Source organism: Capra hircus, chromosome 7 (assembly GCF_001704415.2).
Source record: "Capra hircus breed San Clemente chromosome 7, ASM170441v1, whole genome shotgun sequence".
NCBI classification, from domain to species: domain Eukaryota; kingdom Metazoa; phylum Chordata; class Mammalia; order Artiodactyla; family Bovidae; genus Capra; species Capra hircus.
Genome location: NC_030814.1, coordinates 64,204,234 through 64,222,364, shown reverse-complemented (window position 1 = coordinate 64,222,364; position 18,131 = coordinate 64,204,234). Strand labels below are relative to the sequence as shown.

Genomic DNA, 18,131 nt, shown 5'->3' with positions numbered 1-18,131 from the left:
AACCTGATTAAGTGTATCGTTTAGGTGTCAGATAGTTGGGCAGTGGAATCTGCAGTAGAATCTGAGATTCTGCATTTCTAACAAGTTCTCATGTGATGCTGCTCCTTGTCTTTGAACAAAACTGTTAGTAGCAAAACTAAATAACCTGTAGAAGTCAGAAAATCTGAATCCTGTCATTATAGGCTGGATGTACCTGCCTTTTTTTTCCCTTTGCCCCCATAACAGTTGTAGGTTAGGGATTCTAAGATTGGGCTTCTGCAGTTATTAGCTTTATGTACAAGAAAGGGAAGAAAAGAAGGGAAGATTTGGTCTTGCTATTGAATTTTCTTAGTCTTTTAAAATTTTTATTGAAATACAGTTGTTTTACAATGTTGTGTTTCACGTGTACAGCAAAATGATTCAGTTATATATTATACCTATTCCTTTTTAGATTCTTTTTCATTACATGTTATTACGGAATATTGAGTATAGTTCCCTGTGCTGTACTATAGATCCTTGTTGGTTATCTATTTTACATATATAATGTGTATATTTTAATCCCAAACTATCCATACTCCCCCAACTCTCTCAGCACCCTGCAAATTTTTATTTTCTATGTGGTAGTGGTTGACATATGGTCAGTATAAGCTGGATATGTTCTTTACCCTGTGTTTAGCTTCTTTCTCTGAATGTCAGAGAAAATGGAAAATTTAATGTGAATATGTGGTTTTACAACTGTTTAATTCATTTGCAGGCATTGATCAATATGACAGAGATAGCATCATAAATGATTTTAAGAATGGGACCTGCAAACTTCTTGTGGCCACATCTGTTGCTGCCCGAGGCCTCGATGTGAAGCATCTGATTCTTGTTGTAAACTATAGCTGCCCCAACCATTATGAGGATTATGTGCACAGAGCAGGACGGACTGGAAGAGCAGGCAACAAAGTAAAAAGAATTGCTTTTAAAGTTGATTTCCATTATGTTAAAATATGAGTGTTTCTTTAGGACTTTAAAGTGTAGATAATAGGAGTTACAGGGAATCTTCAGAGTTTGGGAATCAGTTGATGTCATTTATATACATACACACGTCTTAAGTGCTGTTAACATTATCAGATACCTACCTGTTCTATATAGGCAGATAGTGTTAACCACTTGTGTCCCCAGAAAGGTATTTTCCCCACCTAAAAATTTCTATATATACATTACACATATATAGTTCAAGAGCGTTCATTACTTTTTTAAGAATATGGGATCATAAAATATACTCAGCCCACACCTATCACCCCTGTCCTTAGCCCCATACAAATGTATATTATTTCTTTTTTGACAGCTGTATTCTGTTGAGTATATAGTTTTAACTCATTGTTTTTGAAAGCAGCAGAATATTCCTTTGTTGGAAGCACTGATGGTGATATATTTGGTATTATAACCATGGACATTTCTATATACGAAAGCAATAATATTATTAATAGGCTAGGTTATATTTATGGAGTATTTATTAAATGCCCACCACTGTTTTAACTGCTCTATGTATATCTTGTTTTATTCTCACAAATTCCCTTCAAGGTCAATAATATTACTGCTTTAAACAGATGAAAAAAGTTGAGGCACACTGATGTTATTTGCCAGATTTACACAGGTCATAAGTAGTAATGGCATTTATTCTTTTAACCTGAGTTATTCTGTGGATTTGGGAGATATTTTGTGTAGTTAAAATTATAACCTTTTTGGGTCACATACAGTCTCTGTCACATCCTATGTGTATTTGTGTATACAATCCTAAAAACTGTGGTACCACTTTAACTCATGGGCTGTATAAAAGTAGCCCAGGGGTCAAATCTGGTGACTAGGTGAAGTGAAGTGAAGCAACAGTTGCTCAGTCGCGTCTGACTCTTTGCGACCCCATGAACTATACAGTCCATGGAATTCTCCAGGCCGGAATACGGGAGTGGGTAGCCTTTCCCTTGGGGTTGATCCGTGGGTTGGGAAGAGCCTCTGGAGAAGGGTAACTAGGTACTCCTGAAATAAAATATTAAGGATAGTTTTAAAATTTATAACAGTTCACTGGTAGGATAGAACAGTTAATGAAGATGGCAGTCTAATTGTAGTTTGCTTTTCCTCTGCTTACGACTCCAGTCTTTTCTCTTACCTGAACCAAAAAACTGTTGGGGACATGTGAATCCTTAGGCATTAGAGAATTGCAGGGAAGTGATGTAGTTGACTTCATTTTTTATTTGAAAACGTATCAGATATACATGTCTGTATATTTTTATTTAATTGGTCTTTAAAGAATATGGGATGCTATATTCTAGGACGTTAATAACATTAGCTGGGGTAGAGGGGTACAGTAGGTAGTAGAAGAAAGGAATGCAAGCAAAAAGGGAACAATAAGATGTGTTAAAATTAATACTTAGAATGCAGTTGTACATTTATGTAAAAGTCATCAACTTATGTAATTTCTCTTTATGCATAAAGGAGTTAGCAATTTTCTAACTTATTTTTACAATAAATATTAAACTTAGATATTAAGGAATTTAGTAAGTCTCTATTGTGATCTTTAAAATTCTTTTTAGTGGAGTAGTGGAGTTGTCTTAGAGGGTATATTAGGTGACTCAGATTTCATCTGTTTGTTTTCTAAGGAGGCGTCATCTTGTTAGTGTTTTATAGCACCACCTTTTCATTGTTTGCTAGGGCTATGCATACACTTTCATCACAGAAGATCAGGCTCGGTATGCTGGAGACATAATTAAAGCCCTTGAACTGTCAGGGACTGCAGTGCCACCTGATCTAGAGAAACTCTGGAGCGATTTCAAAGATCAACAGAAAGCTGTGAGTTTTTTTTTTTTACATAACTTTTCTTATTTTTATACAATTCACTGTATTCTAAACCCTGAGTAATAATACCAGTAAATCTTGATAGAATTATTTTCATTTCTCTCTTTAGATAGAAAAGGAAAGAAGTCAGAACAAAAATCCTCTCTTCAACTTAGTATTTTTGTAGTGTACATACAGAGCTCTTGTTTTTTTCTCACATGCTAAATAAAATGTTTTTGTTACATTGTCATACCCCACCTTGAAAACTATTTAATTGCCATAAATTTCTGAACATTAAAGTTTTTATTATGAAATTAACTCTCTTGTTTTTCCTTGAAAGGAAGGGAAAATAATTAAAAAGAGTAGTGGGTTCTCTGGTAAGGGATTCAAGTTCGATGAAACAGAACAAGCTTTGGCTAATGAGAGAAAGAAGTTACAAAAAGCTGCTCTTGGTCTGCAAGATTCAGATGATGAGGATGCTGCGGTTGATGTAAGTATCGTTGTCCTAAAGCCTTATTCTTACAAGGTGAAGCAATTGTTCGTCTTGTACTGGAAGTCTTACCTTAGGCTTGTTTGGGTAGCAAATTACTGGAAACTTTTTGGTGGGTGTGCTTCTCAGTATTTTTTGTGTGTGTGTACAAATGTATTCACATATGCCCGTATTTTTGTATTTTCATAAAAATGAGGTCATAATGCTTTATAATTTTCTTTACAACAATAGTCCTACGTTGAAATCTTCCCTTTTAGGAAATTCACTCTGATGCTGTTTTTTTGGCTACATGTTTCATTATATGAATGTTCTACAGTATAAGCAATTAAATCCCTATTTTTGAATATTTGGAAACAAATACTTGGAATCTATATTTGTTATTATTTGGAGTATACTGTTCTTAATTGCACATCCTTGAACACTTAACCTTGCACATTCATCAGATTAAGTCTTAAGGAAGATTGTTTAAGTGTATAAATGGAGTTGCTCAGTCCAAGGGAATATCCAAATTTGGTCTTAAAACGTTGTTAGATTGTTCTCCTGCAAGGTCGGTGCCAGCTTGCACTCACACTAATGGTGTTTAAGAGTGCCTGGCTCCCTGTATCTTTTAACATCATTGGTACTAATATTGTTTGTAAATACTTCACAGTTTGATTATTATAGAACATCCTTGTTAATAATTGTTGTTATTTAGTTGCTAAGTTGTGTCTTACTCTTTTATGACCCCATGGACTGTAGCACACCAGGCTCCTCTGTCCATGGGATTTCCCAGACAAGAATACTGAAGTGGGTTGCTATTTCCTTCACCAGGGGATCTTCCCGTCCCAGGGTTTGATAGTGTACATTTATGGCATGGTATTAAGTTCCATGTCCTGTGCCAGGTGCTTTACAGGGATTATTTCATAGACTTCCTCACAATAGCCAGAGAAGTGGATACTCAAAGCATTCCCTTTTCATAACTGAGGAGACTGAGGCTTCGAAACAAATAATAACCTTTTCAGATTTGCATAGCTGTTTAAAGCCCATTTTCTTAGCTTACAGCATTGTTTGTAACCTAGTGAAAAGAGACCCTAAGGACTCAGCAAGTTAAGGGTTTCTTGGAGTATGCTGTGGAACCCTAATCCCAGGAGCTTGAGCTTGAGATGTTTTCATTATAAAATACTTTTGGAAAATCTGCTGGTGTATTCCACTACTAATGGTATCCTGTCAGTGGGTATGAAAAGACATTAATAAAATAATTTATTTTAATTCTGAATTCTTCCAACATATTTGATATTTGGTCATATAATTTTTTTTTTAATATACTGCATTAAACCTTGGCTCAGAGCACAATTTAAGAATTCGGGAATTTAATCTTTCAGGAAATGACCACACTGGCTGTTAAGCACAGTCAGGAACCAATGTCTCCTATTAATTCTAGGCCTTTTTTTTACTAGTATACCATATTGGCTTAAAATTCAGTTAAGTCAATGTATTTAGGTCTCTGTTATGGTATAATAGATCAGTCCAAAGCCTAGTGGGTTACAATAAACATTTATTACCTACTCTTCCTGAGGGTTAGGAAATCAGGAACAGTGTAGCTAGGTGACTTACTTAAGGTCTTACTTTGGGTCTCACAAGGTTGCAGTCAAGCTGATGTTCCAGGCTGCAGTTATCAGAAGGCTTCACTGATGCAGGCCCATCTTTCAGAATGGCTCACTGATTTCAATTGGTGGGATGCCTCTGTTCTTTACTCTGCATTTGTGTTCTCACAACATGGCAGCTGGCTCCCCAGATTGAGTGATCCAAGAGAGAGCGAAGAAGAATCCTTAGTACCTGTTATGACTAATCTCGGAAGTTATATACTGGCTTTTCCACTTTGTCTATTAGAAGCAAGTCATTAAGTTCAGCCTACATTAAAGGAGAGGCTCCACCTCATGAAGGGAAGAGTATTGAAGAATTTCTGGCTTCATTTTTAAAACCACTTCAATTTTTTTATTATTTAAACATTTTTTAAAAAATCTCATAGTAAAACATTAATTTTCCCCCTTTTGTTAAAATCTTATTATAATTTTCATTAAAAAATTAGAGCAATAGTAAAATGCTTTGTGCTTAATCACTCAGTCATGTTCTACCCTTTGAGACCCCATGCACTGTAGCCTGGCAGGCTCCTCTGTCCATAGGGATTCTCCATCCAGGCAAGAATACTGGAACAGGTTGCCATGACCTCCTCCGGGAGATTTTCCCAACCCGGGGATTGATCCCAGGTCTCCCACATTGCAGGCAGATTCTTTACCATCTGAGCCACCAGGGAAGCACAAATAAACTTCTACCTGAACAGGGACTTGAACCCTGGAACCTTGAATTGTCAGGTTAAAAGTCTGATGTTCTACCAACTGAACTATCTGGGCTCTCAATAAATTAGAATAATTTATTAAATTAAAAATTAAATTAATTAAAAGATTAGAGCAATACTAAAATAAATAAAGTCAAAAGTAAAGTTATCCCTCTTACCTAACACTGTGTGCATTCCCCATTTGTAATTTTGTGCATTTGTTTTGGATATTAATGTCATGTATGCTGTTTAAAGTGTTACTAAATTAAACGTTAGTTTGAAAGTAGTTGATAGCTCAAAGACCTTATTAGATAACAAATGCTTTAAAAAGAAGGTGAGTTGTCTGTTTCCATTTCAGTAAAAGTTCTTTCTAAATTAACCAAGTTAATTTTAAACCCTGAAAAAGTTTTTCTTTGCATTTGGGATTTGAAATATTAGCCTAATTCCTGCATATGAAGGGATTTGCATTCTTTATGTGGTACAGTTAGTATTCATTTGGGGGCCAAAGACATTTTTAAAAGGAAATGCTAATAACTTATGAGATACAAGTGGCTAACCTGAGGATTACATGGTGGCAGTAGGACTCATGTGACTCCTGGAGAGCCAGGATTGTCAGTATTGCTCTTGATTTCATGGGGAAACCCACCTTCATGCCTTTCCTTCCTGGGTTCAAAGAAATAAAACAATAAAGGTTTTTCTCCCTGATTGTCTTACCCAGTTTTTTATGGTAAACCCAATTGCTTTTTGGAGTTGGAAAGAATTTTAGGAGCCCTGCCTTGAGAAAATGTTGTATCATTTCCCCTGGTAACCATTGGCTGTATTTTTAGTTGTCCACTGATCTTGAGTTATTCCCTTCTTCCAGCCTCTTTGATCACAGTGTACATAATTTGGCCTCAAGGCCTGGGCCCCAGAGCAACTTGGCTGCATCCAATTGGCTGCTCTGTCTTGACAGCCCGTGTTCTTCATTTACTAAATTGGGATGTATTTTCTGTACTGCTCAGGAGTCTGCTGAAGTGGTTCTTGCAGCACTGTGTCTCTGTTTCTTTCTTTCCTTCCTCTCTCCCCTTCCCTCGCTCTCCTCCCCTCACCTGTCCCCTTCTTCTTACCCCTCCCCTCCCTCTCACCCTCTCTAAATTGGTATTTTTAATTAGATTTTTACTAATGCTTTTTTTTCTTGTTTAGATTGATGAGCAGATTGAAAGCATGTTTAATTCAAAGAAGAGAGTGAAGGATATGGCGGCTCCTGGAACATCCAGTGTTCCTGCTCCCACTGCAGGAAATGCTGAGAAACTGGAAATTGCAAAGAGATTGGCTCTTAGAATCAATGCTCAGAAGAATCTGGGCATTGAGTCTCAGGTATTAAGTAATTCGTTCCGAGTCTTAGTATGTTTTGTAAGTTATTTGATTTAAATGCTTTTTAGATTATATCAGCACAAGTGAACAAGAAGTTGTTTGAGATTTTGAGGTAATAAGCATTTAATTATTGACCTCGGTTGATTTCTCTAGCATGGTTAACTGAGGTCTTAATGCCTATTCTGGAAGGCCTGTTAACCACAGATAATTTTATAAAATAGTATTCTGAGTGACCTTACCAAAATCCTAAAGAAAGAACTCTTTTTCTTTCTTACTCTGTGTTTACTGGTGGGTTATTGAGCAAACAAACAATGTTGTGGAAGTACAAACATCCAGTTATATAACTCAAACTAACATGAGTTTAGACAGTGGGAAACTGTTTAATATTTTACTTGCCATCTTTCTCTGTGAGTTTTTTGATTAACTTCATTTTTTTTTGTAGTTGATTTACAATGTTGTGTTAGTTTCTTTTGTACAACCAGGTGATTCAGTTACACACCCACGCATGCACACACACACGCATGGACACACATACACACATATATATGTATTCTTTTCTTTTTTTTTAAACTTTTTATTTTCTATTGGGATATAGCCAGTTAACAAACAATGTTATGATAGTTTCAGGTGAACAGCAAAGGGATTCAGCCATATATATACATGTATCCATTCTCCCCCAAATTTCCCTTCCATCCAGGCTGCCACATAACATTGAGCTGAATTCCATGTGCTTTACAGTATGTCCTTGTTGGCTATCCATTTTAAATACAGCAGTGTGTACATGTCCATCCCAAACTCCCTAACTGTCCCTCCTCCCCTTCCCCCCTGCAGCTGTAAGTTCATCCTCAGAAGTCTGTGAGTCTGTTTCTATTGTAAAAGTTCATTCATGTGTATCTTTTCTTTCTAGATTGCACATTAAGGGATATCATAGGGTATTTCTCCTCTGTCTGACTGACTGCACTCGACATGATACTCTAGGTCCATCCGTGTTCCTGCAGATTGCATTGTTTCATTCTTTTTAAAGGCTGAGTAATATTCCATTGTACATGTGGACCACATGTTCTTTATCCATTCCTCTGCTGATGGACAGTTAGGTTACTTCCACGTCGTGCCTATTGTGAAATGTGCTGCAGTGAACATTGGGGTGCATGTATCTTTTCTAATCATGTTTTTCTCTGGAAATAATGCCGAGGAGTTGGATTGTAGGGTTGTGGTAGCTATGTTTTTAGTTTTTTAAGGAACCTCCTACTATTCTTCATAGTGGCTGCACCAGCTTACAGTCGCACCAACAATGTAGGAGGTTTCCCTTCTCCCACACTCCCTCCAGCATTTTAACTTAATTTTTAATCAAGGTTAAATTTTCATAGCATTCCCAAAGAACAGTTTGTTAATGTTGACAGTGTTTCTAAGATTTTGAGTGGTTGAGGACCTGCATGGCCCTGTGTCCAGTAGTTGTATACTGGTTCAGGTCTGCAGTGCTGAGTGGAATGACCAAGCTAGAGGCCAGTGGACTGACCTGATGAGGCAGCCACAGTCAAGGCTCGGAGCCTTGGGTCTTTGAATCCTTTTTAACCAGTGAATTACAGTGTTTACTCAAGCCTGTGCCTCTTGTGAAAGCAGAGATGCAGCACTTCACCTAAAATTCTCTTGTATTATTGTTACTAGTAACTCCTGTGAAATCATATGGCTGTAACTTTTCACTGTTGTTGGAAGAGCTTGAGATGTGAGTCATGTATTTCCCACAGAATTATCTCTGTATTAGGTACATAGTAAAATTAACTTCAAATGTAAAAAAAGAGTATGTTGTATAAAGACATTTACTATACTTTATAGAATGTTGGGTTTATCCATGAGGGGAAGAGGAGTTCAGTGGTAGTAGTAGGCAAACATAGTGATTCAGAGGAAACCCATAATAGCCACAAGGTATGTAAATGATTTTAGAAATATTATACTATAGTTTATATTAAGAGTTACCTAATGATCTATTGCTCAGTAGAATTTTTTAATATAGAGTTGGGTATTTAGTTTTCACATCAAGTAAGGCAGATATATTAAACTTTCTGTTATAAATATATGCTGTTAAATTGCCCAGTGGGTCAGACTCTACATAAGAAAGATGCTTTTAGTTAGTGCTTTCCAGAGAAGAGTTTGTGGTGGGATCTTTGTTCTTGTCTCTGCCCTCATTTGAGATTTGACTGTAGGTCTTCTTTAACTGCAGGATGTAATGCAGCAGGCCACCAATGCCATTCTCAGAGGTGGCACCATCCTGGCTCCCACTGTATCTGCAAAAACCATTGCAGAGCAACTTGCTGAAAAGATAAATGCCAAGCTCAACTATGTGCCTTTGGAGAAACAAGAAGAGGAGAGACAGGATGGTGGACAGAATGAATCTTTTAAGAGATATGAGGAAGAATTAGAGATCAATGACTTCCCACAGGCAAGTAGCAGATTTAAACTTTTTAATTGAGTAGAAACCCTATTTTTAGGAGTGAAAATACCTTATTTAAAACCTATGAAGGGGCTTCCCTGATGGTCCAGTGGTTAGCAGTCTGCCTTCCAATGCAGGGAATGGGGATTTGATCCCTGGTCAGGGAACTAAGATACCACATTCTCCGGGGTACGTAAGCCCTCAGGCTGCAGCTAAGACCTGACACAGTCAAGTAAATAGATAAATAAAAATAAAAAACCATGAACATTTTAGTGGCTGCTTTACTTTTTATCTAGATGGGGAGACAACACTGGAAATTTCATTTTTATGATTACATTCTAGGTACATTAGAATCTAAATGAATTTATGATGAAGGTGTTGATTAAAATTTTAATATTGACAATAACATGATTTAGCTAACCTATTCTTTTAGGACCTCAGGTTTTTTTATCCTGTTGTAAAGAGATTTCTTCTCCCCCTACTCTTTTCTTTCCTAGACTGCTAGGTGGAAAGTTACCTCTAAGGAAGCTCTGCAGAGAATCAGTGAATATTCTGAAGCTGCAATTACAATCAGAGGAACATACTTCCCACCTGGCAAAGAGCCCAAGGAAGGAGAGCGGAAAATTTACTTGGCAATTGAAAGTATGTACTATTGGTTCGGTTTCCATCTTGAGTTTGATCAAAGTTGATAATAGATGTAATAGACCCAGAGAGAATATGAGGTCAGTTCTAGAGAGGACTGAAAATAAGGAACACCTGTTAAAAAGTTTCACCTATCATTTGTGGTCTTTATTTAGAAGTTTAGCATATATAGAGGTGAGTGATCTTTGTTGGGGACTCTCATTTTTGACAATTTGGTCAAATTTGAAAATGACTAAAAGAACACATGTATTTTGGAGACTAGTCCATTAAGTCCTTATGTTTCCGGTAAGTAGAACATTCTGGCCAAAGTTAAGGTTAGAAAGTAAATCAACTATATTAATCCCCTTAATGCTTGTTTACTCAAGCAGATATTGCCTCTAATTTTATGCCTGTAAATTCATACATGCCATTTTTAGAAAAACAGGACAATTACTACCACAGCTCAAAGGCTATAACTAATGTGTTACCTAAGAGTGATCAGGTGTGCTTTTTAACCTTATTTCATACATTCATAAATGAATTCAAAAGACAGTTTCTATTTTGATTTTTTTCCTAATGTATTATCTGTAACATAGTAGGACAACTTATCTCCTTTCTTTTATATTTAATTTTAACATCTTTATAATAGATTTTTAAGAATAGACCAGCCACAGCTTCATTTCACTTATTTCATGAACTAAATGTTTATTGAATACTGGTATGGGAGCTGTGAAGTAGCTTAATTCCATGTGTCATATAAATCTAGAGTCTGCCTACCTCCTGCTTAGATGGCTACAGTGACGCTACCCCCACGCCCTGTACAATCTCAAACACCGGCCTAGTCCCCTGAATCATACACACACACAATACCTTTTAAAGTTAATAATGATGAATTGCAGTAAAGGTATAAAACTCAGATACAGCCTGTATGTTTTCCATGTTATTGATATCTACCATTACTGTACAGAAGAGCCATACATATTTCAACTGATGTACAAAGAAAGTGGGTCTAGAACTAGACAAATTGCATTTTTTGGTTTGTGATTGTGACTTTGAGAAACTGGATCATATATATTGATATTTCAGGTCAGGTTTTTAAATAGTACCCTTTTATATATCCTGAAAGACTTTTGCCCTGCCAGTGACTCAGTGTGGTTTTGAATCATGTGACACTGTTCCTTATTGCAAGGTAAAATGGGGATTGCTGGCATCTTGATGTTCAAGGAGAAGAAATTACATTGACATCTTTTCTGTGCTTGGAACTAGACAGCTCTCTCTTACTATTGTATTATTAGGCCATACAAGATGTCAGTCAGTGAAATCTGATGATAAAACCTTGGTAAACATGGAGTCATCCTTTTTTATTCAGCTTGAATATGATAGGTGTCATTTAAGCAAAACCAGTATTTTATTTTTTTATAATAACATACAATATTTTAAGTATCTCTAAGATTTCAAAATCAGTACTTTAAGTTACATTGTTTTAGAGAGGTAAATCAGAGAGATTATTTTTTGCTTTGAAAAAGATTCCTCTGTAATTTATTAATTTAAAGGTAATTATGCTTATTTAATGTAGTATAATTAATGTATGCCAGGTTTAATTTGTATATAACTTTACCAGAACACATCTACTGTACTACCACATGAAGTGAAATGAGAAGCCCTTGGCTTCTGCCAACTTTTCTATCTACCTACAATGGTTCTGGGTGCTTTCCACTGTGAACTTGTACTTAGAAAGTAACATCTAATTTTTAAAATCTAAGCAGGTCTTTCCCTCCCAATAACAAGATGACGTTGTTAAGAGTGAATCTTGAGAATTCTAGAGACATAAAGATGCTAAATAAGGGCTGGAGATTGGTAATTAAAATGATCTAAAGCTTTGAGAATTTTCATAGATGATTAGGTTTAAATGATCTTTTAGTTTTTGAAACTCCAACCAAATCGACTGAACACTAATGGGATGAAAACAGGTGTTGCAAGGGGCCTAGTGTCATCTGTTTCTAGTTCTGTAATTGGAGGGACCCCACTGCCTGGCTCCTTAGAGGCTCAGTGTGGCTCAGCAGCTCCAGGCCTCCCACCAGGCAGTGGGAAGGAGAACAGGAAGGACCTACGTGCCTAGCCAGCCTGTATAATTTATAGCCTGTTTTGTGACCCTCTGTTTTTACTGGTGGAGAATCCCTTAAAAGCAGCCAGAGTTGTTTTGGGACCAATGAAAGGAAATGCCTCTTTTTTTTGTCAGCTTATAAACATATGTAACCCATTACCTAAAGAAGCTGTAAAAGTCGAAAATTTAAACCAGTCCAAATGGTCAGGTTCTAACTAACACAGGAAAATTGCTCTTCTGCTTTGAGCTGGGTGAGAGTATCATTTTCCTTCTTTTTAAAACAGCACAGAGCGTCAAGCTACACACCAACTCATGCCAAGTACCATATTTTCCGTCTCAATTTTGGGTTTTTTTATACTTTATTTCTGACTCAGCTCTTGATTCTACCCTTGGCTTCACATGCATCCACCTCTCTTCCCTTCCAGCACACACAGCTTTAAAATGTCGTGGTCAATGGCTGGTGGAGGTGTGGGGCTTAGATTAGATTAGATATGTTGCTGTGACTTCATAGCCATAAGCATGTCTCTTTTCTTCCTGTTGTTAAACTGTTTCTTCTCCCTCCTCCTTCTCCTCATCCTCTGTTTTCCTCCTCCTCTCCCCACAGCTCCTCCCTTTCTCCTTCTCTGTCCTCCTTGGGTTTGAGAAAGTTAATCATATCTAATAAGGGGGAGAATTTTCCCATTTCTTGTGAATCGCTTTCCATATTTGATTTTTCTTATAAAAATAATAAAACCATAGTTCTTTACATGACAGCCCCAGTTCTTTCTTCTTTGGCATTCTCTCACTCCTACTTGATCTCTTGTCTACTTCTTTGGTCCAGCGCTTTTCCTTTTATGGGTGTGCACCGAGTTCCCGCTCTAGACTTGCCTGCCTCCTGGCATCATCCCCTGCCTTCAAACCCTTCCACACCTGTCCTTGGTGGAGCGCTAATCTCCACTTCCTCTACTTCTGCTCCTTGTTTCCATTGGTCCTGCTGACGTTTCCAGCTTGGGTTGTCCCATGAGCACCTCTGCTACAATGATGTCAGGTAACCGCCATCACTGCTAATAACAACACCTGCTCTTCCTCTTGGGTTCAGTATCTCCTTTATTACATTTTAGTTTCTTCACTTGTGACTCAACTCGTAGCATCTTACTTTGTTCTTCTTCACTGTTCACATCTAATAAAGAAAAATATTTTGTATATTCTACCTCAAAAATGTGCTTTCACGATGGTATGAACACAATCCTCTGAGAGCACTGAGGGAAGAAACACTTAACGCGACCTGGAGAAGTTAGGGAAAGATTCTTGGAAGAGATGATATTTAAAAGTTCCTCTGATAAGACTACTTCCTAATCTACTCATCTTGCTGTAATATCGTTCCAAGTTTGTTTTTCTAGTAGCCTACAGGATCACACGGAGCATAGATGAGTACTTTGTATAATGAATCTCATACAGTATACCACACATGGTGGGTGCTTCTTGAATTTATAACTGTACTAGTGTCTCCAGCCTACCTCATCTGTTTGGCTGTTTTGCTGTGTTCTTTCACACATACTATACTTCTTTCAACCATACTATACTTCTCTTAGTCTTCGGTCTTTAAACATGCCTTTCTTAATCTGTACCATTGCACGCATGATTGATTCCCTTTGTAAAATGCTTTCCCTGTCATCTCTCCTCCTTCAGCTTTAAGACTTTGTTCAGATGACACATTTCTGAAACATTTGCTGACTTTAAAGAATATAATAAACATCCAGTAAGTGTTTGTTTAATAACTGAACCTAGGAAGGTGTATTTTCCTTTTCCTTTTTCTTCTATTTTGGACAAATTGCAAATCATTTTTTCTTTGCATACCAATATACCAAGAACTTATAACAGTAGTACCTCACTAACCTTAACCCTCTAAGCACTAAACTCAGTGGTTACATTTGAAACTCTAAAAGTAATGATAATAATAAGCAGCCGTGATGCAGTGTAGATGATGTTCTACCAGGTATTGAAAGATTTTTCTTGGCAAGTAGTACAGTGTTCCTGAAAGTCACCTACAGTGTTTCTACTGGATCTCAATGAGGTGGATAAACATCCAGTGTAATTCCAGTAATATGAAGTGTTCTCTACTCACTCACCAGGTGCCAATGAGCTGGCTGTGCAGAAAGCGAAGGCAGAAATCACCAGGCTTATAAAAGAAGAACTGATCCGATTGGTGAGTAAAAACCTCAAGGACTTGTTTGTTCTAATCAATGTTTTATTTAACCATTTAGTATAAATACAGCAAAGCAGACAGATGATATAGTTTGATGAATTTTCACAAACTGAGCACACTGGTGTGATCACTGCCCAGATGAGGAAATAGAGCACCTTACCAGGATCCCAGAAACTCTGCTCATGTTCCTCCTTGTTGTTATTCATCGCCCCCAGATGTGACTTTCTGACTTTCAACATCATAGATTAGTTTTGCCTAGTTTTGAACTCCGTATAAGTGGAATCAAGTGCTGTGGACTCTCTTGTATCTTAAGTTCTTTCTCTCAACATGACTTTGAGGAAATCAATCCATGTTTTTACATATAGCAGTTATTATTTTTGTGGCTATATAGTAGTTAAGCCCGTGGATTTACCACAGTTAATTTATGGTTTAGATTTTGAGGTCATTTTAGTTTTGAGTTTTTATGAATAACGCTTCTCTGAACATTCTTCCATGTCTCTGTAGTACACTTCAGTATATTTTTCTTTTGAGTAAATGCCCTAAAGTAGAATTGCTAGTTACAGGGTATGTATACTTTAGCTTTAAGTTGGTGTTGCTAAGTAATTTTTCAGAGTAGTTATATCAGTTTACATTGCTTTTGACAGTGTATGAAAATTTCAGTTTCTCTACATTTTTGCCACTGTTTTTAAACTTAGGTGTTTGTCAGTGTTTTAAACGTAGGTATGGACCTTTTATAGACCACCTTTCCAAAGGAAGCAGACACCTTCTTGTAAATTCTCCCTACAGTGTGTATGTTGGGATGAGGATCCTTTGAAAGGAGACTTTACAAAGAATGTGTTTTTTAGGGCTTTTCTAAAATTTCCCTTACAGAACATTTCTTTGGATGGATAAAAATAATTTAAAGAATGGAATGTAAACAAAGCGAGAGGAAAGAATAAAAACAAACTTTAAATCAAGTGACTTTTACCGAGGAGTGATAAAAAAAGAATGCTACCACCATTAAGTTGGTTCAGAACCATTGTTAAGGAGTAGTCGAGTGAACACAGAGAAATGATTGTTAGATAGTTCTTTCTTTCTCACTAAATGATATTTTTATTTTAAATATTTGATAGTTGTACAGGTTTGTAAAGGAAATAACATGTTTTTTTTTCCTTTTATTTCATTTTCCTTTTACTAATCATATACCTTTTATTTTTTCCTGTAGCAAAATTCATACCAACCAACAAATAAAGGAAGATACAAAGTCTTATAAAACATCCGAGAAAAGCTTTTACCTGTGCTGGTCTGTGATAAATGTGGCAGTTATTGTCTTCAGTTTACAATGTATTTTAAATTAAGATTTTTAAAATTCAGTCTTGCTGATTTTTTTTTTAAGTATTAGAAACCAGTATTTGTTACAAATCTTCTTTCTGTAAGTACCCCCAGAATTATCAAACTCTATTTAAAGTAGGCCTGTTTTCATTAAAGTGTCCTTTAATGTAAAACTTAAATATCAATATTTTAACTATCTGGGTAATACTCCAGAAGTTTAAGGCAATTAAAATATTTGAACTTTCCATTGAAGATAATAAAGTACAAAGGTTGCTAAGGGGTTGTTCACTTTATCTTCTTGCAATGAAACTGTGATCATCTCCTCAGAAAAGGTAAAATTCTCTAATTTTGTGTCTCTACCTTGAGCTTAAATCTTACTTGACTCGAGTAGAACAATATGAACTGGATATAAGAATGTTACAATAGAAGTTTTACAAAATGGGTTCAGAGTTTTTGTTTCAATTTTTATCATCTTATGAGGGTCATAGTTGGACTGCTCTTTGGTTTTGTAAAATTAAAGTTTTGTAGTATAAGAAGTGTTTGCATTCCTTTACACTGCTAAGAATTTTAGTATCGACTGCTTTTAGGTTCCCTTCACAACCTGTGGCTCTGTGCTTAGCTACTAGCTCTTTTCTAATCTTCCTGAAGTGAAAGTGATTTGTCACCTGTAAATATGAACGTGATTGTTTTTTTCCCCTTTAAAGTGTTCGTTTATACATCTGTACATATAAACACCCTACCAATCTGATTTTTCTTCAGGATTATTGAGTAGGTTGTGAATTTTCTTTAAAAAAAAAAAAGCGTGGCACCCACATTTTAGACTTAGAATTTAAACATTTCTCAGTGAAATTTAGTTTAAAAGAATCATAAATTATATTTTTGAACCTTGATATATATTTCCTGAGTATCCTAATTTAAATTGTGATAATTGGATCACCTAATGTTCAAGACTCGTGTGTTAGAACTTGATATGGTTGTCACTCTTTGAAAAAATAAAATTTTCAGGAATGAAATATTTGTATTTCTTAAAAGATACAGAAGTTCCTTTAAGTAGTCTTGACTTAGAGCTTTTAAAAACGAAAAAACCCAAAGCGTATTATAGCTATTAACTCATTTCAGTAGTATGTTAGATGATTCAAGTGACAGGAGGTATCAATCATGATTTCCTCAATCTGAAGTTGTCCTTACTGAAAATCTCAGGTATATACTTGAATCTCTCACATATCCACTTTTTTACTTGAGGAAGAAAACAGATAAAACACATGTAACAATAGAATCAAATAAACCATTTTCTCTAAAATTTTAGGCATCTTGGGCTCCTGTACCCCCAGCATTTATTTATATGCTTCTTTTTATTACTTAGTGATAGTTTGTTTCCTTTGATAGACTATGTCACAGTCCCACACTGATGGCAATTGGTGCTCCCTTCAGCCTGCTCCATCACTTTGAGATTCAGAGATTACAGCCTGTTAGTATTATTACCTTTATGTTTGTGCATCTAGTTGTCGTCAGCCACTGAGAGTATTTTGTTAAAATGAAGCCCATTTCTTTGTTACTACATTGTTTAGTGTCACACTGACTCTTTGATTTTTAAAATTTGAATGACATACAGATTAATTTGTTTTTTAAAAAATGCAATATCAATATTTGCTCATGTTTTTTAAATTCCTTGTAAAATAAAGTTAGCCTGCATTTTCCTAAAATTATCTTTGCTGATGTTTTCTGCTGCATATCTAATTTTGTTTACATTGCTAGGCATGTGAGAGAAGTAATACTCTATTAAAAAATTCTCACGACCCAAAATACATAGTTCTATCCACAAATATCTTCCTAAGGAAGCCTCTTAACCTTTGATGGTGTTTATATTTGGCATGAGATAGGCTGTAGGTGAAATAATGGGTTCATGTGCCAGTTGGTGTTTTATCACAGTGACGCTTATTCTTAAACAGTGGAAATACAGAATGAAATGATAATGTCTAGATTCTCTCCAACTCCTTTTAGACACTTTATTATCTGATATATTTTGTATCTTACCAGCCTTGTCGGTGTGCCAAGGTGTTCAGCTGGGAGTCATGGTGCACCTGTGACTGCAGTTCTTCTTTTGAAGGAGGCAGATCCTGCATGCAAAGACGTTTTTGTTTGTTTACACAGAACCAGCTCTTGAATGCCTGGGTTTATAAATCCCATGAAGCCAGCTGTGGAGTCCACTTCCAAGTAATTCACCAGCACCTTAAAAATCACAGCCTAGAGAGCAAAGCCTTTAAGTTATAACTTGGTTTTGTGTGACCTCTTTTTCCTATGATGCCTTGCTTTACTTTATAAAACCACCAGCTAACATCCTTTAGTGGCAGATAACTTAGCACTTGTTTGAGACAGAAGTTGAGGGGAAAATGGTAATTGAAATGAAGCTCAGGGTAAACAACTGTTTTATTTATTTAGCCCCATTTTGGTCATTTATAGATGACAGATGCTGAGTTCTTACAGCAGGCATAAATTCTGAGTGGCTAGCCCAATGTGATCCATGAGAAT

General features: G+C 36.2%; 1 protein-coding gene across 1 annotated transcript in view; it reads left to right on the top strand.

The window, feature by feature from the left end:
- The window catches only part of DDX46 (DEAD-box helicase 46), a 48,651-nt gene extending 31,346 nt beyond the window's left edge, over window positions 1-17,305 (top strand). The window contains exons 16-23 of the mRNA XM_005682946.3: window positions 734-927; window positions 2,674-2,811; window positions 3,137-3,286; window positions 6,783-6,959; window positions 9,172-9,390; window positions 9,879-10,023; window positions 14,218-14,291; window positions 15,496-17,305. Of these exons, the coding sequence (XP_005683003.1) occupies window positions 734-927; window positions 2,674-2,811; window positions 3,137-3,286; window positions 6,783-6,959; window positions 9,172-9,390; window positions 9,879-10,023; window positions 14,218-14,291; window positions 15,496-15,543 (1,145 nt within the window). The 3' untranslated portion in view covers window positions 15,544-17,305. The remainder of the gene's footprint in view (window positions 1-733; window positions 928-2,673; window positions 2,812-3,136; window positions 3,287-6,782; window positions 6,960-9,171; window positions 9,391-9,878; window positions 10,024-14,217; window positions 14,292-15,495) is intronic.